A 23,694-nucleotide genomic window follows, 5' to 3' on the forward strand; every position below is an offset into this window, starting at 1 on the left:
TCCCTGGGGAAAAAATTCTTTTGCCCAGCTGGCATACATGTTTTTTGGCCATTTATTTAACACTGGTCCATCTGCAGGCGGAATCCGCACACATTTGTATTTGGATTTGTTTTTGGGCCGCAGCCGCTTAATCTTCTCTCTCTCAAAGTAAATAGAACAGAATCTGATATGGCTGCTGCAAGTGGGGAGCTGTCCAAGAAGTAAGTAATTAAATGATTCATACTAACTAACATCGCCTGATTTCCTTTCTCCAACGCGAAAGCAATGCAAATATTTAAAGGCTAAACGAAATTTAGTGAGGTTAAGTTGAAAAGCCGTTGCGTTCCAATCAGTTGAAGTTGAATTGGTTTCTCTCAAAAGGAGAGCATTCGGCAAAAAAATAAACGTATAATATAAGACAATTGTGGAAATGTTTGCCCGCTGTGTGCTTAGGCAGCTTCAGCAAAGTCTGTCCACCAACATCTGTGCCCGTTCCAATTTCCGAGGCTACCATGTGAGCAGCGGCATGCTGATGATGGCACCGAGTAAACGCACCAAACTGTGGGTGGTGGATATTGACCATTTAATATATTCCAGAACATTGTCCAGTGATAACTCTTGTATTTCCTTTCTTATTACAGTGAGCTGAAACGCCGCCTGAAAGCCGAACAGAAGGCCAAAGAGAAGGCTGAAAAGGAGGCCACCAGAGCAGCAGAGGCCCCTGCCGCAGATAAGAAGAAGCAATCCTCTGCTGCTGCCGAAGAGGAGATCTCACCCAATGAGTATTTCAAGTTGCGTTCAGCTGCTGTGCATGAATTGAAGCAATCTGCAGCATCCGATCCCTATCCACACAAATTCCATGTGAGCGTTTCCTTGGAGAATTTCATAGCCCAATATTCGGAACTAAAAGACGGCGAAACATTGGAGAATGTTAATGTCAGTGTAGCCGGACGTGTCCATGCCATACGAGAATCGGGTGCTAAATTAATATTCTACGATTTGCGCGGTGAGGGAGTCAAACTGCAGGTAATGGCCAGCGCCAAGTCCTACAAGAGTGAAGAGGCCTTTGTCTCGGATACCGATAAGCTGAGACGTGGCGATATTATCGGTGTTCAGGGACATCCTGGCAAAACCAAGAAGGGTGAATTGTCCATAATGCCAACGGAGATTAAGCTCCTGTCGCCATGTCTGCATATGCTGCCACATTTGCATTTCGGTCTCAAGGACAAGGAGACCCGCTTTCGTCAACGTTATTTGGATCTGATTCTCAATAATAAAGTGCGCGAGACTTTCCAAATAAGAGCCAAGGTATGTTCAAAATCCTCCACTCGCACTCAAAAGGTATTGGAATGTGTTTAAATCCTTTCTCCTCCACAGATCATTTCGTATGTGCGACAATTTCTGGATCGGTTGGGCTTCCTAGAAATAGAAACACCCATGATGAACATGATTGCCGGCGGTGCCACAGCTAAACCATTTATTACCCATCACAATGATTTGAAAATGGATCTATTTATGCGTATTGCCCCTGAATTATATCACAAGATGTTGGTTGTTGGTGGCTTGGATCGTGTTTACGAAATTGGTAGACAATTCCGTAATGAGGGCATCGATCTTACCCACAATCCGGAGTTTACCACTTGTGAATTCTATATGGCCTATGCCGATTACGCCGATGTCATGGATATTACCGAACAGATGGTATCCGGTATGGTGAAGGCCATTCGTGGATCATATAAGGTCACATACCATCCGGATGGTCCCGATGGTCCAGCACTTGAATTGGATTTCACACCGCCTTTCAAGCGTGTCTCCATGATCAAAACGCTTGAAGAGAAACTGCAGGTCAAATTCCCATCAGCGGATACGTTCAATACACCCGAGACGAATCAGTTCCTGTCCCAGCAATGTATCAAACATCAGGTGGAGTGTCCAGCACCTAGGACAACGGCACGTCTGCTCGACAAACTGGTGGGTGAATTTATCGAAGAGTTCTGCATTAATCCAACATTTATTTGCGAGCATCCGCAAATTATGTCACCGCTGGCCAAATATCATCGCAGTACACCAGGTCTGACCGAACGCTTTGAATTGTTTGTGGCCAAGAAAGAGATCTGCAATGCCTATACCGAGTTAAACGATCCTGTCGTCCAGAGGGAACGCTTCGAACAACAGGCCAATGATAAGGCAGCTGGCGACGATGAAGCCCAAATGGTCGATGAGAATTTCTGTACTGCTCTGGAGTATGGTTTGCCACCAACTGGTGGCTTTGGCATGGGCATCGATAGATTGACCATGTTCCTCACCGACTCCAATAATATTAAGGTAAAGTTAATTTCTTTTAACAATTATTAACTATCTACTAAATATTTTTGTTGTGTCCATGTGATAACTTTTAGGAAGTTCTTCTTTTCCCTGCCATGAAGCCAGAGGAACAGAATCGTACAGCAGCGGCGGAGACCACTGATCAGGAACAACAACAACAGTGAGAAGGACTTCTTCTAAAAAAAATGCTTTCAATAATAACGACAACAACAACTTAAAGAAGAATTAAATTATTCATTGAATAAATGTCACATTTTGTTTAATACAATCATTATTCTTCTCTTAAATGTATACCCCATACATAGGGGTACAAATTATGTATACATATTATTGTGGTTTTCATATCTAACTTAGATAACTAACTCTGGTTGATTGATTGGTGGTAGTAGATCGTGGTACAAGGTGTAAAAACGTTGTGTTGTCTCTTGGTCAAATTATCATTAGAAGCATGGCTCATCTGCTGGCTTCTTGTAGACGCAACCTTTTTTTCGCATATACTGATTGACAAAATCGTAGGATTTGTGCTTTACCGACTCGGTGCAGGCCAAAGGATTGCCAGTCAAGTCACAATAACGCATCTCTTTGGTGGTTATATGATGGCTCAGCTAAAAAAGGAGTAGAAAACAGAGTTTTTGAAACAAAGAAACGATCAATAAGTTAGGCATAAACCTACCCGCTTGATCAGGAATCTATAATCTTCGTCGCATGTAATGCGTCCGAATTGGCAATTATCTTTGCGATAGGGACGCAAGAAATCTGCCACATGACCACTGATGGCAAAACGAAACTTTTCAGTTGCCTCACGTCCACTGCTTGAACTGCTTACAAAACTGCAAGATAAGAAAAAAGAAAAAAAAAAACGGTTATTTAATTAACATTTGCCATCTCTTTTCAGCTCGTTTGCCTTACCCTTTGCTACTCTTCTTGCTGCTCCGCTCTAGACGATGTTTCTTTTGCTCCACCAGAGTGGGTGGCATGGGTAACTTTCGTTTGCTACTTGGCAGTGGTTCAACTGTTTGCTCCATGAATTCGGATTTGATGAGAGCAGCCAAAGCTGATTTACTTGTACTTGGCTCAACATTAAGGGCATCCAATTCATCGACTTGCGTCTGTCCGGCAACAATACCATCGATTAGAGGCAATTCCACATCCTCGACGGGGGCATCCTCATCGGAAGAGTACAGATAACCCTGAATGGGTAGCGATTCCCCAACACTGGTGGCAGTGCTGGTGCCACCGGTGGATATGGTGGAATCAGTGGCGGTGGTGGTAGTCGTGGTATCAGCATTTGCTTCACCATCTGGCTGTTGTTGCAACAATTCCAGGCGTCTCCTGCGATAAAGTTCCTTGCGTCGTCGTATCTTCTCTTTGTTCTCTTTGTATTTACGCGATTCGATTTGATTGTATAAACGATCCTCATCACGCCGGGGACTGATGACACACACGGACTCTAAGCGGCTGCGTCGCAATTCACGACGTTCGCGGATTTTTGCCTCAACATACTGTGATAAGGATTTAACACTCAAGCCACCCACATAGTCCACATCGATATTGATGAGTTCGCTGGCAAGAATTTCGGGATCAACGAGATCTTGTAGTGGTATTGCCGGAGCCGCTGATGATGGTGGCAACTCATCGGGCACCAGGGGTTGCAGTCGCTGTTCGGCGCTTGGTGGCTCCCATTGGGAAATGCGATCACGTAAATTATAATAATAGATATCGCCGTTGTCGGGCGTCAGGCGCCAATGCCAAGCTGGTGGCAAAGGATCCACACTCGGTGGTAGCTTATATTCGACATCGGCTCTCTCTGGGGCTGGCATATCAACAACATTTTGATCCGCTAGCAGTTCCAAGGCACGCGGTGGTGCCGGTACTGGCATATCCTCGCTGTTGAACCACTCACCGGTTTCGGTGTTCTGATAGAAGGGCAACATTTTGGGTGCAGTATTGAGATCGAAACCAAAGTATTCACAGCGTGTCTCATGTTCACGCCAATCCTCGCTAGATACACGCTTCTCGGCCTCATCCATGGCGACGCGTCTCTCGAAAAGCAAACGGCGTGCCTCTTTCGAGATGTTGGACATAAATCGCTTCGACTGATGATGATAGGCCTCTTGCGGCTGATCGGTACAGCGTCTCCGGGGATCATTGCTACCATTGCCATTGCCGTTGCCACTGCCATTACCTCCACAACCACCACCGCTGCCACCACCACGAGTTAGTTGTGCCGTGTCAGAGGTGGAACCACTAGAGTTACCATTTCCACCATTTCCACCGCCTCCATTTCCTCCGTTGCCATTGCTGCTGCTGGTTATGGTGCATATGGTATTATTGCCGCTCATTCTACTTGATGGCTTTCGTGCACTCAGCGTGTCTCGCCTAAAGCGATCTTGACGAAAACGATCCGTATTACTGGAACGATCCTCCAGAGCTGTACTATGTCGATCGGCCTCTCGTTCATGCTCTTTCATTTGTTCAATGCGTTCACGTTTCGGTATGCGAAAGATTTCGGGCAATGCATTCCATTTCTTCAACAGAGCCATAATCCTCTCACGAAGTGCTGTCTTCTCCTCCTGATTGTGAGTCTGTCCCTGATCCTGTTCCGGTTGCTGCTGCTGATCCTGTTCGAGATTAGTTGCCCACATCTGAACACTCTGGTAGACGCGACTGTCATTGAGCATTGTACGATTTGGTATGGGCAGAACTTCAAGAGCATCGACCAGAGCTAAACGCATCTGATCATCGTTGCCGCTCTCGCTAATCCAGGCATGCAATAGCCTCAGGCCATGATAGTCAAGGAAGAGACGACGACATGGCATTTCGCCGCGTGTGAGCACGCCCAGTAATTGCAGGCGGGTGGTTATTAGTTTGGCTCGCACCATGCAGCGAGAGAAACGCAGAGTATCCAATTGATTCTTGAGACCACTGCGGCTAAGCAGCGTTAGCTCTTCCAACACATCCGGATCCTCGAGCATGGCATGGAATTTATTAACCTTTGGTTTGCGAGATGATTTGTTTGCAGCAGCTCCAGCTCCAGCTGCAGTACCAGAAGCAGCCGTAAGTCCAATACTAGCACCGCTACCACCACCAGTACTGGGCCGTAGCCAACGTCCAGCTTTGTATTCTTTGTCTTTTGCCTTTGGTTGATCTTTAGTTTTGGTCTTGTGGCCTTTGGTTAGGGCCAATTTGCCCGTTTTCACCTTGTTTTTGCCTTTAATCGCAGCAGCCTTCAAAGCTGTAGCCGTCTTGGGCTCCTCTTGCGTCTCCTGTTGCTCGTCGTCGTCTTCGGCGTCACTTGCTTCGGATTGCTCATCCAATTGTTCACCCTCGTCGGAATCTGGCTCACCACCAATCCAGCCACGACAATTGATGGCCTCACAATAGCATCTTTGGGCATCGCGACCATAGCGTTGGTATTGATAATCAAAGGTGATCTCCTCACCCGGCAGAATGGTTTTCACACTAAAGAAACCAATGCGCAGCTCACCGTTGACAGTCCATTTCTGGGTTTCGGCATTGGGATCACAACTGTGATTGATATACCGTGAAATGTTACCCTTGGACGTAGCATCAATAATGGCCTCGCCACGCAACGCCATAAAATAGTAATGACGATTACGATCCTTGGAATAGAGATGCTGACGTCTTTCGAATTCCTCGGCATCGATTACTTCGCCCACATATTCCATAATGAATTCACCCGGTGGGATTTGCAATTCGGCTGTGATGCCGCATCCCTTTTTCTCGGTGCGAAAGACACGACATGGCCAGCATTGGTGCTGTTGGAAGCGTTTGTTTGTGCAACGATCACCATTGGTGCACAATGGACCGCATTCAATCATCAGCATGCGATTGATGCAACGGGCACCACAACAAAGATGTCCCTGGGCCTCTTCGTCGCCGGTGAGGAAACAATCGCATTGCATTTCGGCATTCTCCTGGCTTACCTATGAACAAAATAAAATGGTGGTGGATGAAGTGGGGTTCATCGAATAGTAGCAAAATGATCACTTACCTGTCTGGCGCATCTGTAGTAGTTCTCCTTCAATGCGTGAAAAGTGTTGAGACCTTCGTTACGTAGAAATTGCTCATTGATGGCCTCAATGTGGGCCAATTCACTTAGCTGATCCTCCATATTAATCGATGGCACCACTGCCGATGATAATGCTGAGGATCCAGTGCGTCCCTGATTGGATCTCATGCCCTGTGGCTTTTGTTTAATGCGATGCGATCTGCGTACACCACTTTGTTCTGGCTCCGAATTGTGACTTGTTGGCTGAGGTGATGGTGACGGTGTTGCTGCTGGTGTCTCCATATTGGCCACACGTTCAGCAAATTCATCTTCATCCGCTTCTGGCTGTTGTTGTTGTTGTTGTTGTTGCTGCTGCTGCTCTTCGTCATCCAGTTTGTAGTCACGTTTAAGTAGATTCACCCCATCCTCAATGAATTTAGCAATATCCTTGAGCGGATCGGGTGCCTCTAGTTCTGGAGATGCTGATGATGTTGTCGATGGTGTTTGGGCACCTTTCCAATTGCGCATACGACTGCCAGATGATGTAGATTCAGATGATTCGGTCTCTGTTAGAGCCGCTTGAAGAGCTTCGGTGGATTTCTTTGATTTGCGTTTGGTTTTTGAAACGATAATGGTGCCAGATGGCGATGCACTGGAACCACTGGAGTCTACGGAAATTTGTCGACTTCGATTGGTGGTACTCGATTGTGATCCTGCCGTTTTGCCAGTCTTCTTTTTTTGCTTCTTCTTACCAACTGAGAGATCGGGACTGGGCGATGCTTTGGGATGCAATGAGAAACGTCGCTTGGACAATGAAGAGAAGCCTTCGACCTCACCGAGGGCTGTTATGGCCGATGATATTGTATTCCGACGCTCACGAATTGTTGCACTTTTCGGCGAAGCCGTGGCAGATGAACTCTGTTGTTCCTGCATCTCCTCTTTTTCCTGCTTCTTGCCCAATTTGGCTACTTTAAGTTTCTTTTTGTGCTTCTCTTCATTACGCATTTGAGCATTGGCTTTATCCATGGCCTTGAACATGGCATCACATTCAATAAAACCCATTCCGGTAGCTGATGAGGATTTACTCGACTTACTGGTAGACTCGATTTTCTTTTCCTCGGCAACTGGTGAGACAGCAGATGGTGGAGGAGGTGGAAGAGGTGGTTTCTCGACCTCCACTATTGCTAATTTAGGGGGAGGAGTAGGAGGAGGCGGTTTCTCAATTGCAATTGGAACAGGAGTCGCAGGTTTCTCCACCTCAATTTTAGTCTCTTCAACTATGGCAAGAGTTTTCGCTGATTCTTCAACAGATGAATTCTTTGGGGAGGACGATTCGTTTTCCGCAGCTTTCTCTTTAGTTATTTCGACTGTCAGCAGTTCCCTTTTGTCGATGATTGTCTCTACTTCTACAGGAGCTTCATTTGATGATTTTGGTTTAATTTCTAAGCAGCAGGAAGATGAAATGGATGAGGATTCCCCCGGTGTGTTATCTGTGCTGAAGATTCGGAGTATATTCGATTCGATATTTGTTATTGGTAACTTTGTTTCAGTTGGATCAGCAACCACCTCTGGAATTGGATCTACTGACGGCAAATCAGTCGGTTTATCAGTCTCTGTTGATACTGTAGGCAGTGTTTGATCTATTTGGTCATTTGGAATTGTAGCCGCATCCTCTTCTGTCGATGGCTGAGGTTGAGGTTCTGCAGTAAACGGCTCTATGACTATTTCCTCACATATTGCAGGGGGTGGCGGCATGGATTCGGGCAGACTTTCAACTTCATCAATAACTTCCATTAATGTGTGTGGACCATCAAGGTCTTCCTCTGTCTCTACCTCTTCTACTACAGTCTCTAGCTCTGTCTCTTGGCGACTTGGTTGTTTCTCTTTGTCCCCTTGATTATTAATACTAGCTACCGCTTTACTACATTGAGCCGCAATTTCGGCAAACGTCTCTTCTAAAGTTTTGCCATTGGATTGATGGCCACCAGAACGTGGTATGGAACGTTTGCTACGCCTTGGAGTAACGTCATCGTCTTCATCAGCTTCATCGTCAGCTGACCATAAGCTAGGTGGTTCACATAGAACTTCTACAATTAATTCTTGACTCTCAGGCTCATCGACCTCGTCTTGTTGCTGTTTCTGCTGCTGCTTCTGTTGTTGCTGCTTGTGCTTCTTGGGAAACAAGATTTTAAATTTACGATCCGACTGTTCAGTTCCTCCTTCTTCGGCTGCATTCTCCTGGTTTTGTCCGTCATGATGATCATTTGAATCATTCGACATTTCCGTCTTAGTTTCTGTTTCAATTTCAACAAATATAATTTGGGAATCGGAATCTTCCTCAGATTCTTGAACATTTCCTTCTGGCAAAACAGGCATCAATACTGGCTGAGCGGGGGATGACGATGGATTGAAATCTGGCGGTGGCAGTGTTTCCAATGGCGGAGTCGGCATGGTATCCTCTGACGATGAACTGGATAGAACATCAACCACACTAATGCCACCAGAGTCCATTGATTCCTGACGTTTGGGCATATTTAATCGCTTCAATGATACACGAAGTTTTGATTTGCTTTTCTTGGGAATATCAGAAGCCGTGTCATTGTCGCCACTACTACCACTACTGCCGGATGCTGTGGATATGGTGCCGCTGGTGGAGTTGGTATCAGAGTCAGAGTAATTGAATATAGCCGATGGAATTACATTCGTATCAATTGCAGGTGCAATCTGAGTAGCTATGGTTGTGGCAGGTGGTTGAACTTTGCGTGGGCGTCCACGCTTGCGAAGCACTGGTGAAGGTGCATTGGTTACATCTCCAGTTGTGGGCTCACTACTAACCTGGGACACAATTAAAGTGGATGTGGTCTTTGGCTTAGCAAATATATCCTTTGTTGGCATATCCACTAATACACGATGATTATCCAATCCTGCGGCAGCAACAGCCGGGTTATCTGGCGATGGAGATGGGCCGCCGGCAAGTGGTGCATTCGAATCGATGCGTGCCTCAATCTGAATTTTATGCTGTTTCCGATTCTTGTTTAGCAAATCTCGCACATCGAATTTGATAATCTTTTTTCGTGAACTGCGTCGACATTCACCTAAATTTGTGGGCGATGCTGCTTCTTCAACGGACTGAAGGGAATCTGATTCTTCAATGGTTGCCTCAACTGGAGGTGGAGCGGCAGCGGTGTTTGGCGGATTTTTCAATGGCCTTCCTCGTCCACGTGCGGTAACAGCTGTCAGCGAGCCAGCTACTGGTGCTGCCGCCGCCGAAGTGGATGGCAACGATGTTTCATCCATCGCTGTCCCTCGTATATGCTTCCAAATCCTGAAAGGAATCAGATAAAAATCTATCTTATTCTTATTTGATTTAATTTAAAAGGCAAACTCACAGGTTCTAACTGCACTTGTCATCATCATGTGCACATCACACACACACGGGCGTATACATATGAATTTGTAAATATAAACGCATACAGTATTGTAGATGCAATATGCAATATTGTCTTCGTAGTGTTCGATTGCTTATTGCTTTTTATTTTTTGTTATATTTTACTCTTTTTTCGTTTAAACAAAATCTCGACAGAAGTAAATACCCCACAAGAAAATTTTTTGTGTCTGTTAGCGATGGAAAATACAACAGCAAAACACCCGCAAATTTAACAGACTCTGTTATGTGTGTGCGCAAACTGGAATGTCGACTTTGGGATTCTTTGTAAATATGCGTTTAGAGTATACAATGAAGCCATTGCAAGAAGTTTAAGTGAACATTTATTTTCCAAATTGTTATCCAAATCCATATAGCACTCTCATATAAAGAAAGAAATGTGAAAGCAATTGACAGACTAAATACACAAATTGAAGTATGTTAGAAAACATTTGCTCATGCGCGAGAATGTTATTTAACATGAGGCTAACAGTGAGTCTGTTAACTCAATTCCCTTGCTCTTTCTCTTACCTGACTCTCTTACAAACAGCTTTATCTGTCGCGCTCTCTAACACATTTAAGGTGAAAAAGGAAAACTTTAAATGTCAAGGACAACGGCACGGCAACAACAAACATCGGATAAAAGCGGTCACAACAAAAGCAAATTTATCAACAAATTGGAAAACTAATTTGTTTAATTTTCATTAATCGTATTGCATCTGCCAGTAAAGGGCAAGGCAATGTCCCATCCAGGATATGGAAGGCCACCAAATATATCGTCGTCACATCCAACATCGCCCACAGCAGTCCCTTTCGCCAACGATGACGGCGCGCCAGTCCCTTCAACTACGAATTCGACTTGCTGTGGCACAGCAAGTAACATAGCAACAGGACCAGCAATGGATCCAAATGGAATCGGTGGCATTGGCAAGGATAAGATTGGAATTCATCCGGTTTACCTCAATCTAAATGATGTAAGTGAAGTTGACCTTCATCGTTGCATCTCACGTTTGTATTGTGCATACATACAGATTCTTGATCAGGATAACGAGTAGTTCAGATATACATACATATGCACATACATATATACATATATAAAATAATTTTCATAATTCGGTTGTTTATGTTTAATAAGCTTTTATTTAGTTTTGTTTTGCTGGCGCTAAATTATTTATCAGCATATTCACTATTTTTAATGACTGTTTTAAAGTAGAAATTAACTGTTACAACGCCATTTTTTTAAAAGGGCTTCGACTTTATTTTTGTTTTGTTTGACTCCTTTATAGTTTTGAAATCTTTTTATCAATCTTTTTTTCCCACTTTGTTGTTACATACATATGTATACAAATACTTCCTTTTTGTATCACTATCTTTCTTTTGCATTTCTTTTAGCAAATCGGCAAGGATCAATCTAACTCCGCTTCCACCACCTCTTTCTACACTCACTCAGATGATGACACCCGCAGGGCTGATATATGGTTATCCTCACTTCATAGTGTTATATTTATTATCACCTGTGCATTGGCTGTATTCATACTATTCCGCAATGTTCTTACCTGGTCAGTGACTTATCAGCTGATTACTTCTACTCTCTCTCTCTCTCTCTCTTTTTCACGCACTCTCTCTTTTTCTTCCTATCTTATTGAACGCCAGTATCTGTGTGTGGGTGTGAGTGTGTGTATGTGAGCGGGGCTTTGTGAGCCAAGCTTTACCCATTTCCATTTGTTTCCCCAATTTCTGTTCAGTTACTTTTGAAGCCTCCACGTCCACTGACGCTGAAGATCGCCGCATTTGCAAAAAGTCCACAAAGTGAAAGAGAAAGACTGGGGCCAACAAGAGAGAAAGGGAGAGCGAAGAATTAAATGGTTTAACCATGGATGAAAAATTTAATGAGTTCTCTTATATCTATGCCAGGCATTTGCAAAGTTTTTGGGGAGCTTCTGGAGATTTTTGGCAATCGCAATGGGACAAGTTCATTGACAAATTTGGTAAGTTTTAGTAAAAGTTAAAAAGAGCAGTATAAACTAGCGCAATAGAAAGAAAGAGAGAGATCCCAGTGTAGTTGCATTTTTGCACAATAACAAATCGTAAATATTTTGTTTACTAATTTCCGCATACACACACACACACAGGCACACACACTCACCCACACACTATGTAGATACAAACAAAGATAAAGACCTAAAAGCCATGTAAACAGACTCAAAGTTCGCTCAGATTCGTGTATCTATATAATATAGTTACTTATATATCTGTAAATTTTTTATTCGGGTGGTTCTCGACCTCTCTCTTTCTTTCATTGCCCATATCAATTCATTTGTAGGAATTAGAATTCTCAAAGTTAACTTCGGATAGATATGATCTACGAAACTAAAATGTCAATTGAAGGATAAGTTACTACTATTCGTTATGGGAAGGCTTGACTGTATATGTGGCTACTCTAAACGATTCTTTACCCGATTACTCATTGGCTCAACAACAAATTGAATTTATCACAGTTTATATATGCAAAATAAAGTTAAACAATTTAATTGACAAAGCACTTACACGTATACTCACACACAAGTATAGATACACACACACACACACAGACAGACATACATATATGTAAAAATAAATCTCGACAAATTCAAAATCATTCAAAAATATCTTTATAGGGTCATATTTAATTGAACTTATCTTTTAGTAAATATTAACTTAGAGATTCTTTAACTAAAGATTCATAATTAAGATTTCAAATTGTTAACTTTTAACAGTCGACTGCACTATAACAAATTTTAAACTATGGTCATGAATCTATATAACTCTGTATGGATTTAAGTAATACATATATCGATATATTATTCAATTGAGAAATATCTTGAAGGATATATTACCTATTATAATTTTTTAAGGCTTTTCTTACGAATATGCAACTTTAATTGGTGTAAAAAATATATAAATGAGTAAAAGTCGTTTTAATTTAAAGCTATAAAAAAGTCCTCCCCATTTTACTAGTAATGAATGATCATGATTGCCATTAAAGAGATTAATAATCCTTTTTTTTTAAATGTTTCATAAAGAATCAATTTCAATATTTTTGTTCTTCCTGTTTGTTCCAGGTGATGATCCGATGATACTATGGGTTTTTGGTACCACAATATTTACAATGATTGTCTATTGGTTTGTGGGCGGAATATATACATTTATGGATCTAACAAATCGTCCAGCTTGTCTGCGTAAATATAAAATTCAACCGGGCACCAATGAGCCAGTCGAGGCGGGACGTCTATTAAAGGTCAAAAGGCAGTAAAATCAAATATCAATTGATATTTAATTGTGTGTGTGTGTGTGTTTGTTTCTTTCTTGCAGGTCATTTGGAGTGTCATATGCAATCAAATATTTGTCGGTATCCCATTGGCCTATGGCAGCTATAAACTAATGATGATCCGCGGTCTGAGCGATATACGCGAATTGCCGACATTTCATTGGGTCTGCTTTGAGCTAACCGTTTGCATATTGATGGAGGAGCTGGGTTTCTATTATTCACATCGATTGCTGCATCACAAGCATATATACAAGTTTATACACAAACGGCATCACGAGTGGACAGCACCGATATCGGTGACAGCTATCTATTGCCATCCAATTGAGCATATATTTAGTAATTTGTTGCCACCGTTTCTGGGTGTATTCCTCATGGGAAGCCATGTGGCTACCGCTTGGTTATGGTTTGCTCTGGCAATATTATCAACATTGAATGCACATTCCGGTTATCATTTGCCCTTCTTTCCCAGTCCGGAGGCCCATGATTTTCATCATTTGAAGTAAGTTTGGCCCAACTTGTGATCTTTTGTGATCTTTAATTTATGACCTAAATATTTGAATTTTTTTCTTGGCAGATTCAACAATTGCTTTGGGGTTCTGGGTGTCTTGGATCGTTTACATGGGACTGATTCTTTGTTTCGGAATACCAAATCCTATGCCCGTCATATTATGATGCTTAGTTTTGTGCCACCGCGCGATGCTTTTCCAGATTCCACAATGAAATGAGCCCAAACGAAGCTAAGGCAGAAGTCTGCATATATGAATACCTACATACATGAATAATTCATTGTGATTTATACATATATATGTATATATAACCAAGTGGTGCGGGTTTTATATATATATATATATACATACATATATCTCATCTCCTAACCACATCCATTTGAATGGAATGGTTTAGTTTTTTTTTGTTTTGGCGCAACGTAAATGGTAATATTAAGTGTAAAAACAAACATATTCAATATGTGCACGTAGTTTTACATATTTATATGTATATGTATGTACTGCATGCTATATAGTACCTACATGAATACTATAAACATATATACTATATACATAGTATCCACATAGTGGCACACACACACACACAAACACATACATACGCAAATGTACAAGAAGCGTTAGAAAACAAAAGAAATAAGTAAAAATTTAACAACTAATTGAACTTTGGTTGGGATTGAGATTTATTATTGTCAACAGGCGGCGGCTCCCTAACTTATACCAAAAATAAATTCCCTAATCTTCATGACACTAGTAACAATAATCCACTACAAAAAAACAAAAAAAAATTTAATGAAAATGAAATCAAAGCAACAAATAGTCGATACCCTTTGTTGGCCCTACAAGATAACCGATGTAAGAAGAAATATTAACGCGAAACCTAACGCGAATCGATTTCAATTTTAGTTAGTTACTGGAAAAACAGAAAATTCTATATGGAAAACAATCTATATTTTGTGTATGTGACAAAGTTAGTTAATAAAGAAAACTGAGGAATATTCATCTTTAACTTTCAGTTCTACTTAGTCAATATATATCCTTAAGGTAGATTTCAGTCTGAGTCACCGGCGAGCTATCTATTTTTGGAGGATTATTTTAGTTCTCTTATTACATATACCCATATGTATATATTTTTACGCCGATTTAAAATACCTCATTAATCTATCAGATACGTGGTATAATAAATAAAATGCGAATAAAGGGAGGGACGGAGATAAGCTTCTGGTTCTAAACTTGAAACGCTAATCATTCAATGCTATCGCTGTGGTCGGAGATAGTCGTCAAAAGACTATATAAGCCTAACTACAGCAATTACCTACTTACCATATATGTATATATAGGAATAATAATCTGCTACGATCTTTGTAACAAATTAAATTCTCCACAGATCACATTTGATAAATGCTTAGAAAAACCTTTATTATCGTTGGATTTTTATGGTTAAAATGGGCAAATGAAGTTGAGAAAAATATTTAAAGCCCTGTGTGACTGAAATGCTTTAATAATTTGTATGTAGCGCATTGTTGAGCCACAAGAACCAACGTTTTGCAATGTCAGGGCATTCCAATTGGGGGGTCTTGTCTATAAACACCATGGACTTGGAAACGCTTGTATTTACTCGTTGGCGGAATGCGGGAAATCGCTTACAAGATCTCTGGATTAGTGTACTCGACATTACCGGCGATGATCCCTTGAGGCTTTGGGTCTTTGGCAGCTGCCTTGTGATTTTCACCGTCTATTGGATCTATGCGGCCTTATTTACCATTATGGATATTACAAATCGTCCGAAATTCTTAAGAAAATACAAAATTCAACCGGGTAAAAACGAGCCAGTCGATTTGACAAAACTGTGGAATGCCATTAAAGTGGTTTTTGTTAATTTAACTTTGGTTAATTTGCTGACCACATGGACCGTCTTTGAGTTGATCTATAAGCATCATAATAGTAAGGATATACGAGAATTGCCAACTTTCGGCCGATCGATACGAGACATAGCCGTGTTTGTGGTGCTGGAGGAGATCTTGTTCTACTATGCCCATCGTTTGCTCCATCATAAGGCATTCTACAAATATGTGCACAAGAAACATCACGAGTGGACGGCACCAATAGCTGCAATTACATTGTATGCCCATCCTGTGGAACATATGTTGGCCAATTTAATGCCAGTTGGCCTATCCATAGCCCTGTTGGGCACTCATGTAGCTTTGGCCTGGATCATCTTTGGCTTGGCCATACTTAATTCAATGAGCGATCATACTGGCTATAGTTTTCCCTGGTCAGCGGATTCAGTGCGTTTCCATGATTATCATCATGCCAAGTAAGTGTATTGAGATTAGTAAAATTGTTTCTTTGTTAAATGTTTTCAATATTTTGTTTTATTGTTAGATTCAACTATAACTTTGGTGTTATGGGCTGGTTGGATAAACTTCATGGAACGTATCGGAAAGAAGTAACACAAAAGGAGAAGCTGGCACTGAAAAACAAAAAATCCAAATTGAACAAACGAAAAATTCAATAGAGAGTTGTTTAATAAATTGTTGGTGTACTAGCAATCTGTTTAAATTTTCAAGAAACTTTAAGTTGATTTAAATCTTGAATTAAAAAAGAAAACTCATTTCTTTCATTGCTTAGACAAGTATCGCAATATTAAAAAATAGTAAATTATCTCAATGGCAACATTAACTATATTTCATTCATTATGGATAAATAATCCAAAGGTATATTTTTTTTAAATGTGCCCGCCAAGCCAAGTCGATAGGCTTGCTCCGATAATGTCGACTAACCGATAGGTTTTGCTCCGATATGTCGATTAACCGATAGGTTTTGCTCCGGAATATCGATTAACCGATAGGTTTTGCTCCGAAATGTCGATTAACCGATAGGTTTTGCAACAGCAGAATCGAAACGTCCGTCATACGCGGAACGAACTGAGAAACAGGGGAACAATGTGAAAAAGAAACAAATTGGAAGCAAATTAAAATTAAAAATATATATAACTGTAACAAACATATAAACGTAAAGAAAACTGAATTAAATTTTGGTGTATAAGAAATGTAAACCTTGGCAAGGCGAGGGGTAAAAGATAAACTACAGCAGTGAAAGCAAAGTGTCAGAAAAAAACAACCAGAACAGAGATAAGAAACAAAATACAAGAGAGAGAGAGAGAAAGAGAGCGCGAGCGCCCAACGAGCGGGAGAGGGTGAGGGCGAGATAGGTAAAGAGGCAGCGGCAGTGGAAGAGAGAAAAGAGTTTCGAGTTGTCGTCAGCAGCATCTGGGCATGGATTAGTCCTAGTTGCTAGTTCTATTTCGTCCAGTTGTCCATCGCCAATAAGGCAAGGCGTGAGACGGAAGCCGACACCATCATGTCCTCGGCATCGGCGTCCGTTAACGTACAAATCGTGTCCATGGCCAATCTGGCCAAGATTGAGAGTTTCTTCAAGGATGTTAGCTACCGCGAGACAATCGAATACAGCGCCAATTTCAATACGCGCCTGTGCATTGAGCGGCGATTGCGGCTCCCGTTCCTGGATCCACAAACGGGCGTAGCCCAGAATCATTCACAATTATTTATGGATAAGCGGCAGCGGATGCCCGGATTTCGCCAGGGTCAAATCTATACGTATCCGGCGGCTCGATGGCGCAAAAGCCGGCGTCAATACTTGACCAAGATGTACAGGTAAATATCGAAATACAAAAGTCAAAAAACATAATGCAAATTCCTAACTCTCATGGGTTTTGACTTGATAGCAGGTTTCCCGAACGCCCATTCCAGGCTCTGCGCAAAGAGCATGAGGCTTTAGTTGCCAGTGGCCATGTCAATATAGGCGGCTCCAGTTCAGGTTCCACATCCACATCCCTCAGTTTAAATATGCTATCAGGTGGTGGCGGTGGTGGTTGTGGGCCAGGGCCCACTCCTACAATTCTAGAGAGCACTCATCATGACTTCAATGGGGCCTTCAGTCTGGAGGAGTCGAGCTCTTTGGGCGCTGCCGGCGGCGACACCTCCGATAGCAAGGATAGCCAACAGCAGCAGCAACAACAACAACAACAACAGCAGCAACAGTCCCTGCCCTTATCAAAGGAAGAGCAATTGCCCAAGGAATGGTTTTACGATGACATTGACATGAACGATGTAGACTCATTGGAGGATCCCAAATCGCCGGCTGACGATGAATATGACTACGATCCGCGTTATGGCAATAAGAAGCGGCGCAAGCGTCGTCCAGGCAAACGTGCCTCATCCCATGCAGGCGGCGGTCTTGGCGATGGCAGCGGTGGCGGGGGCAACAGCAATTCAGCCAGCAGCAGTTCCCGACGACGTAGTGCCATGGCCCGTGCCCGCATCTCAACCACTGATGCTGCCCTCGATGCCAGCCTGGATGCCATCGAGGCAGGCGAATTGTCCAGTTCTGGTCTCGGCGGTGGTGGTGGTGGTGGAAGCACCGGATCAGGAGCAGGAGTTGGCTTAGGCATCAGTGGAGGAGGAGGTGCAGGAGGAGGAGGCTCTGGCGTAACTGGTGGTCTGGGTACACCAACCTCAAGTGGCGGGGGCGGCAGCGGTTCGGGCAATGGTGCCGCTGGCAGACGTTCACGGGGAGCTGGTACACGAGGACGCAGACGGGCCAAGGGTGGCAGCGGGGCTGGTGGTGGCAGCGGTGGCAGTGGAGGAGGCGGTGGCAGCTCAAACGCCGGCCATAATTCATGTGATCCGCCCAGTCCTGGTATGGTGATCGAGCCGCCATCCTTTGAAAGTGCAGCAGCAGCTGTCGGCGTGGGCGTAGCCGGCGTCGTCGAGGATGGCAATGCCCATTTAAGGAATTATCGAAAGTATCTGTAACGCCAGGCGTTGGATTGAAACAGATGCAGTAGATAACTAACCTTCCTCCTGCTCCCCATCACCTCCCTCCCATTAGAAATCTTAGTCTTTCTTTATGGCTGAATTATGTCAATCCCCCGGATACATCTCCTCCTCCTGCTTCTTTTCTAAATAATTGGTTCTATTCGTTTTCTAATTTTTACATGTTTTTTGTTTTTCTTTTTTAATTTAATATATATATTTTTTTTTTGCTTTGCCAATCAATTTCTCCCAATTTATATATTTAGTTTAATGTTAGCCTTTAGCCCATAGTTTATTTTTTTTTCCTTTTGTGAGATCAGCTGATTATAGCCCCTTTAACCTTAATTAACAACCTATATATCTGACTGAACTTGAACCAACAGAACCAACCATTATATATTATGGCAACAAGTCAAAGAACAAACCAATTATTGTTGTAAAATGGAAACCATCACACAAGAAACAACTCGCTTGCTCAAGTTTGGTCACAAATATCCAAGAGTAAATCAAATCAAATTGGTTTTTAATAAGACTTTTAGGCCAAACCTAATAGACAATTGAGTTGATGTGCAATAAGTTTTTGATCTGTCCATTTGAAATATTAGAAAAGGTTTCCATAAATCTATATTTATACACACGCGATTTATTTAAGATTCAGTTCAGATAATGGTGAAAGAAAACTCAACTAATTTCACATCTATCTACCTATCTATCTATATAAATACATCTGTTTTTTTGAAGATTACGTTCCCATAGCCAATTTGATTGTTGATATATCATTAGTATATATATAATATATATATACTATATTCTATTATTATGAAACAGCAATTTTACTTAAGGCTGAATTCTGAACAAAACAAAAATCAGGATCTGGCTCTCTATATAAAAAAAACTTGCAATCTCTTTGAAATTTTCAATGCTTTCTTTATTTTTCACATTTCTTTTTTTTTTTGTGTATTTGGTTTTATGCAACTTTTAGTTGAAATTCTTTGGAAACAAACAAAAAAAAAAAAATGAAAATGCAAATTGTAATAAATTTTTAGGCAAGTGGTAGGGTCGTTTAGCATTAGTCAGACTTCTTAAAAACAAAACAAAACAACAAAAAAATACATCAAGTAAGAATGAAAACCAAAATTTTTCTTTAGGATTTATATATGTACTATTTCTTAAGCAAAATGAAAATGAAAAAAAAAAACGTAAAAAAAAACAAAAAAAAATCGAACAGCATACAAAGAAAAGTGTAAATTTTTTGAAAAATCAAAGACAGAAATTCTAATAAATTGTGAGGAAAAACAAAAAATAATTATATATTGTATTCATAAATTTAATAGTAACATCTGCGGATACACTTTATACATAATTGTAAATATGACTGTTAGTCTTCTTCTAGTTGGTCCATGATTTGGATTCCAGCAACTGAAGACCAAATTCCAGATTTTACTTCTTTTTTGGTGTGGAATTCTTTGAGCGCTTCGCCGACGAAGAGCGTGTTAAGCGTTGTTCAAGGTTGTCGCTGGTGTCAGCTTTGCGTTTTTTCGATGTCTTTGGCGTAGCTGTGGCTGTGGCTTTTGGCTTCTCCTTCTTCTTTGACTCTTCTTTCTGACGCTGGTTCTTGTTCAGAGCATCCACGATTTGTTCATATAAAACATCCATATTGGGCCATTTATGAGCTCGCGGAGTACGCTTTAGACCTGACCAAAGCGCCTGCTGCTCGGTTGCCTCTGCAGTGGGGCGCAAGGCCAAACTTAACTCAAATGCTCCGCGTCGTGGTGGACGATCCAGGGCATTGAGCTGCAATTGAAGTTGCTTCAATCCGCGTTCCTGCAATGTGGCATGTATCTCGGTGGCACGTTTGCCAAAGGTATGACAGGAGCGGCAATGTTCAATATAGAGGACTGGCTTTCCTGGATCGAGTCCCTCATTTGCAGATGCCGTTGGAGTGGACCCGTTCTGAGGCTGTAGTAATATTTTGTTTATTCAATCTGTATTGTATTTTGGTGAAATTTTCAACTTACGGTCGGTTTCTTTGCACGTTTCGGTGGCATTTTCTTTGGAAACTGTCTCAAAACGCTGTGATTCCTTTAAATATCCTCCCGGAAATGGCGCCTCAAAATAACGATGCGATGCAAAACCAATCGGTGGGTGACTATCGATGGATTTCGATTCTGGTGATATATCGATAGTTTTTTCTTCTATTGATAATTTATTGTTTGAATGTTGTTTGAATTTTTGTCAAAAAAAAATAACCAAAATGACCATAATGGACCACCTTTGGCCACCTTTCGCATTGCATTTTTATACAAACGTATACGAATCATTTTTGTGCTGAATGTACAATTAAATAATGAAAAATTATTCTTATTAAGAAATGCAAATTTTCGATGGAACTATCTCCCGCCGATAATGTCGATGACGATAATATAGTATCGATATTCAAGCTTATCGATTGGTTGCGAACATTGTTCGAAGTGGTTTGAAGCGAAAGTATTCAGTTTGGCAGAGCGAATTAGGTTTCGTTGGGCGAATTCGCCATGTTGTTGCAAGCGAATGTTCGTGGTTGGCATCATCGGTATGAGTTGACATCAATTTTATGTTCGACTTAAATGGTGTTCGACGTGGTTGCAAGGAGTTCGGAGTGGTTCGAAGTTGTTTTCGATATGTTTTGATTGATCAGTGTATCGATATAAAATCGGTGCTGTTCCCATCACTAGCGAACTGGCGTTTTTTTTTTTCAATGTTGTTTTTGATTTCGAGTTGAGCGGGTGTGTGTTTGCGCGTTTGCTTTTTGTTTTTCTGGTTCGTAAAAAACAAAGTAGGTGCCGGTGCCGTTGCCGTGTGCAATTTTAGCTTTTTTTTCTAGTTGATCTTATTTACTTACGGTATACATATATGTACATTTATGTGTTTATGTGTATCAAATGATTTTTTTCCTGTGGCGTGTGTGTGTGTGATTGTGTGTGTCTGTGGCGTGTGTGCCTGTGTGTGTTTGAAAATTGGCGCGAGACAAACATACATAAATTCAACAATTTGGCTAACAAATAAAATGAGAAAAAAAGCTAGTTGTTGTTGTTGATGATGATGATGTTACTGGTGCCGCGCCCAAAAAAAATGAATTGAAAAAATAAATTTTATTTAGTTTAAACAAAATGAAATAAAAGTGAATAAAAAACAAACGGCAATAAGAGGTGGAAGGACGCTGAAAAGACGAAGAAGAAGAAGAGCAGCAGCACCCACAATTAAATTGAAGGAAAAAAGAGAAACGTATAAGAGAAAAAAAAAGCAGTCAACACTCAATAAGCCAAGCCAAAACCAAATGTTGTCCTTTTAATTTTCTTGTTGTTGTATATTCAATAAATTATTTTATCCTTTTCATTTATTACTTTTTGTGTATTAGCGTTTTTATTTTTTTCGTAATCAAGTTTTGAGCTGTATCTCTTTCTCTCTCGCTCTCTCTCTTTCTATCAATTCAACTCTCTGTGTCTTCTTGTCTCCCTCTTACACTCACCTGGCTATGGCTAATGAGTTTGACTCTACTCTTTGAGCGTCTTTTGTTGTTGTTGTTGAAATTTGTGTGTGTGTGTGTTTAGTAAATTGCTAAAGTGGCTGCATTTTTTCCCTCCTAATAACAAAAGGTAAGATTAATCAGTAACTAAAATAAAATTTCAAAAATATATTCATATTGATAGACAAGTTTTTGGGCATATTTAAATTTATTTTATTTGTTTTTTCCTTCTGAAATGCATTGAGTTTGTGTGAGAGAGTGTGTGTGTGAGTTATGGTAGGGTGTGAGAGAAAGAGAGAGCAAGAAATTAAAACAGGTTTTGGCTAGAAGAAAAAGAAACAGCGGCCGCCGCAGCGGCAGCGCCAGCAGACAAGCAATTGAGCGCGAATTAAAGTAAGGTGGGGCTATGCCGTCATCTTTTGCTTTTCCATATCGAACGTACATTCATATGTATATACCCTGTAAAATCCAAGTGGGAAAAGGGTTCACTTTCAGATGAAGAAACAAATCAAAAGTTCCCTTGAAACGTTTTAAGCTTCATTTCAACCTACTCCCGTTGTTTCTTTGTAAGTCTATGACGTCATTTCGAAAGTCAACCGGCTAATGAAACACTTTTAAAGCTTGTTTTTTTTGTGGTTAAATCCTTCAGTTCTCCTTCCCGTTCAGTAGAGTATGTGACATTCGGTCATGTGTTGGGAAATCTATGCATTTTTTTGTGTTTCAAAAACCTAAATTTAAAAATATTCAAAATAGATTTCTCTCATTGTTAGCTTTTTGTTGTTGTTGTTGTTGTTGTTGTTGTTGTGTGTGTGTGTGTGTATGCGTGTGTTAAAACCAAAAGAGACGTCATCATTGTGGAAGTTGTAACTTTGTTGCCGCCCGTTACGCCCCAGCGATGACGATGACGACGTCGACGTTGACGTTGACAGCGACGCCTCCGCCCCAAAACGACCTAAAAACAAATTAGCTTGCCCTTGTTGTTGTTGTTGGTGGTGTTGGTGTTACCGCTTAGCACACAGAAACGGTAAAACGACTTTTTGCTACCCTGTCTATCTCTATCTCGGTCCCTTTGTCTCATATGAAAATCATTTATTTTATCTTATACAAAAAATTTGCCAAAAACTCATCGAAACATTCAAAAAATTATCGTCTCATAACGATATGATAATAAAATGTGGAATGATGATGACCATTGTTGATGATGATGATGATATCATGAAAAATGGAATTTCATATTCATATTTGTGGTAAAAAAAAAAAAATTATTCAGTTGATTCACAATACCATGACAGACTTCTCAATTAAAGAACATACAAAACAAGTCCAAAAAAAACCTTCAAAATGAATTGGAACTCCATGTGTTTAAATTTAAAACATAAAATTTGAATAAATTAAAAAAATTGCAATTTTTATAGTTAACGAACTTCCATTACTTAAAAAGTAATCATTATTTATGGACTTGGCTTTTAAATTTGGTAATTTATATACATATCAGTCGATCAGTTTTTAATATCAAAGCCATTTCTCAGCATCTTAAACTTTTTAAGTGACTATTTCAAGTCTTTAAGAATACAATTAAACACACAGACGCACACAAATATATACAAGTGCAGGCAAATACATATAAAGAATTTCAGGCATAATTAAAAACAGTTAATTATTTTTATTTTTTTTTATCTCTTTGAACCCAAACAACATGACCAACAAGTAGGCAAAGCAACATAAAACATGACACTCTCAATAGAGAGAAAACGATTCATACATACATATGTAAATACATATATCTACATATACATATGTA

General features: G+C 40.8%; 6 protein-coding genes across 9 annotated transcripts; 4 read left to right on the forward strand and 2 right to left on the reverse strand.

The window, feature by feature from the left end:
- The first annotated feature begins 48 nt into the window (after positions 1-48).
- Positions 49-2,572, forward strand: LOC6649259 (lysine--tRNA ligase). Of its 2 annotated transcripts, none has more exons than XM_002071518.4 (4): positions 49-200; positions 621-1,287; positions 1,357-2,304; positions 2,379-2,572. In XM_002071518.4, the coding sequence occupies exons 1-4, from the start codon at positions 169-171 to the stop codon at positions 2,466-2,468; spliced, it is 1,737 nt and encodes a 578-aa protein (XP_002071554.1). In that variant the 5' UTR covers positions 49-168; the 3' UTR covers positions 2,469-2,572. The 2 variants fall into 2 exon arrangements, with proteins under 2 accessions (XP_002071554.1, XP_023035257.1); XM_023179489.1 differs by lacking the exon at positions 49-200 and adding an exon at positions 395-540.
- Positions 2,519-10,153, reverse strand: LOC6649260 (probable histone-lysine N-methyltransferase CG1716). Its single transcript, XM_023179488.2, has 5 exons — positions 9,706-10,153; positions 6,320-9,641; positions 3,214-6,251; positions 2,978-3,134; positions 2,519-2,909 (listed from the first exon to the last, which is right to left on the reverse strand). Exons 2-5 carry the CDS (start codon positions 9,611-9,613, stop codon positions 2,745-2,747), a joined length of 6,654 nt encoding a protein of 2,217 aa, XP_023035256.1. The 5' UTR covers positions 9,614-9,641; positions 9,706-10,153; the 3' UTR covers positions 2,519-2,744.
- A 146-nt stretch (positions 10,154-10,299) lies between these two features.
- LOC6649086 (fatty acid hydroxylase domain-containing protein 2) lies at positions 10,300-14,105 on the forward strand. Of its 2 annotated transcripts, XM_023179142.2 has the most exons (6): positions 10,300-10,714; positions 11,133-11,299; positions 11,655-11,728; positions 12,842-13,017; positions 13,092-13,546; positions 13,622-14,105. In XM_023179142.2, the coding sequence occupies exons 1-6, from the start codon at positions 10,481-10,483 to the stop codon at positions 13,770-13,772; spliced, it is 1,257 nt and encodes a 418-aa protein (XP_023034910.1). In that variant the 5' UTR covers positions 10,300-10,480; the 3' UTR covers positions 13,773-14,105. The 2 variants fall into 2 exon arrangements, with proteins under 2 accessions (XP_023034910.1, XP_002071556.2); XM_002071520.4 differs by lacking the exons at positions 10,300-10,714; positions 11,133-11,299 and having other exon boundaries at positions 11,472-11,728; positions 13,622-14,097.
- A 987-nt stretch (positions 14,106-15,092) lies between these two features.
- Positions 15,093-16,102, forward strand: LOC6649087 (fatty acid hydroxylase domain-containing protein 2). The gene is made up of 2 exons (XM_002071521.3): positions 15,093-15,867; positions 15,936-16,102. The coding sequence occupies exons 1-2, from the start codon at positions 15,101-15,103 to the stop codon at positions 16,066-16,068; spliced, it is 900 nt and encodes a 299-aa protein (XP_002071557.2). The 5' UTR covers positions 15,093-15,100; the 3' UTR covers positions 16,069-16,102.
- A 350-nt stretch (positions 16,103-16,452) lies between these two features.
- LOC6649088 (loricrin) lies at positions 16,453-18,684 on the forward strand. Of its 2 annotated transcripts, none has more exons than XM_023179126.2 (2): positions 16,453-17,227; positions 17,302-18,684. In XM_023179126.2, exons 1-2 carry the CDS (start codon positions 16,914-16,916, stop codon positions 18,386-18,388), a joined length of 1,401 nt encoding a protein of 466 aa, XP_023034894.1. In that variant the 5' UTR covers positions 16,453-16,913; the 3' UTR covers positions 18,389-18,684. The 2 variants fall into 2 exon arrangements, with proteins under 2 accessions (XP_023034894.1, XP_002071558.1); XM_002071522.4 differs by having other exon boundaries at positions 16,454-17,227; positions 17,299-18,684.
- A 1,010-nt stretch (positions 18,685-19,694) lies between these two features.
- LOC6649089 (selenoprotein BthD) lies at positions 19,695-20,526 on the reverse strand. Its single transcript, XM_002071523.4, has 2 exons — positions 20,407-20,526; positions 19,695-20,347 (listed from the first exon to the last, which is right to left on the reverse strand). The coding sequence occupies exons 1-2, from the start codon at positions 20,434-20,436 to the stop codon at positions 19,829-19,831; spliced, it is 549 nt and encodes a 182-aa protein (XP_002071559.1). The 5' UTR covers positions 20,437-20,526; the 3' UTR covers positions 19,695-19,828.
- Between the last annotated feature and the right edge of the window lie 3,168 nt (positions 20,527-23,694).

The sequence above is a fragment of the Drosophila willistoni genome (genome assembly GCF_018902025.1).
Source record: "Drosophila willistoni isolate 14030-0811.24 chromosome XL unlocalized genomic scaffold, UCI_dwil_1.1 Seg141, whole genome shotgun sequence".
Classification (NCBI taxonomy): domain Eukaryota; kingdom Metazoa; phylum Arthropoda; class Insecta; order Diptera; family Drosophilidae; genus Drosophila; species Drosophila willistoni.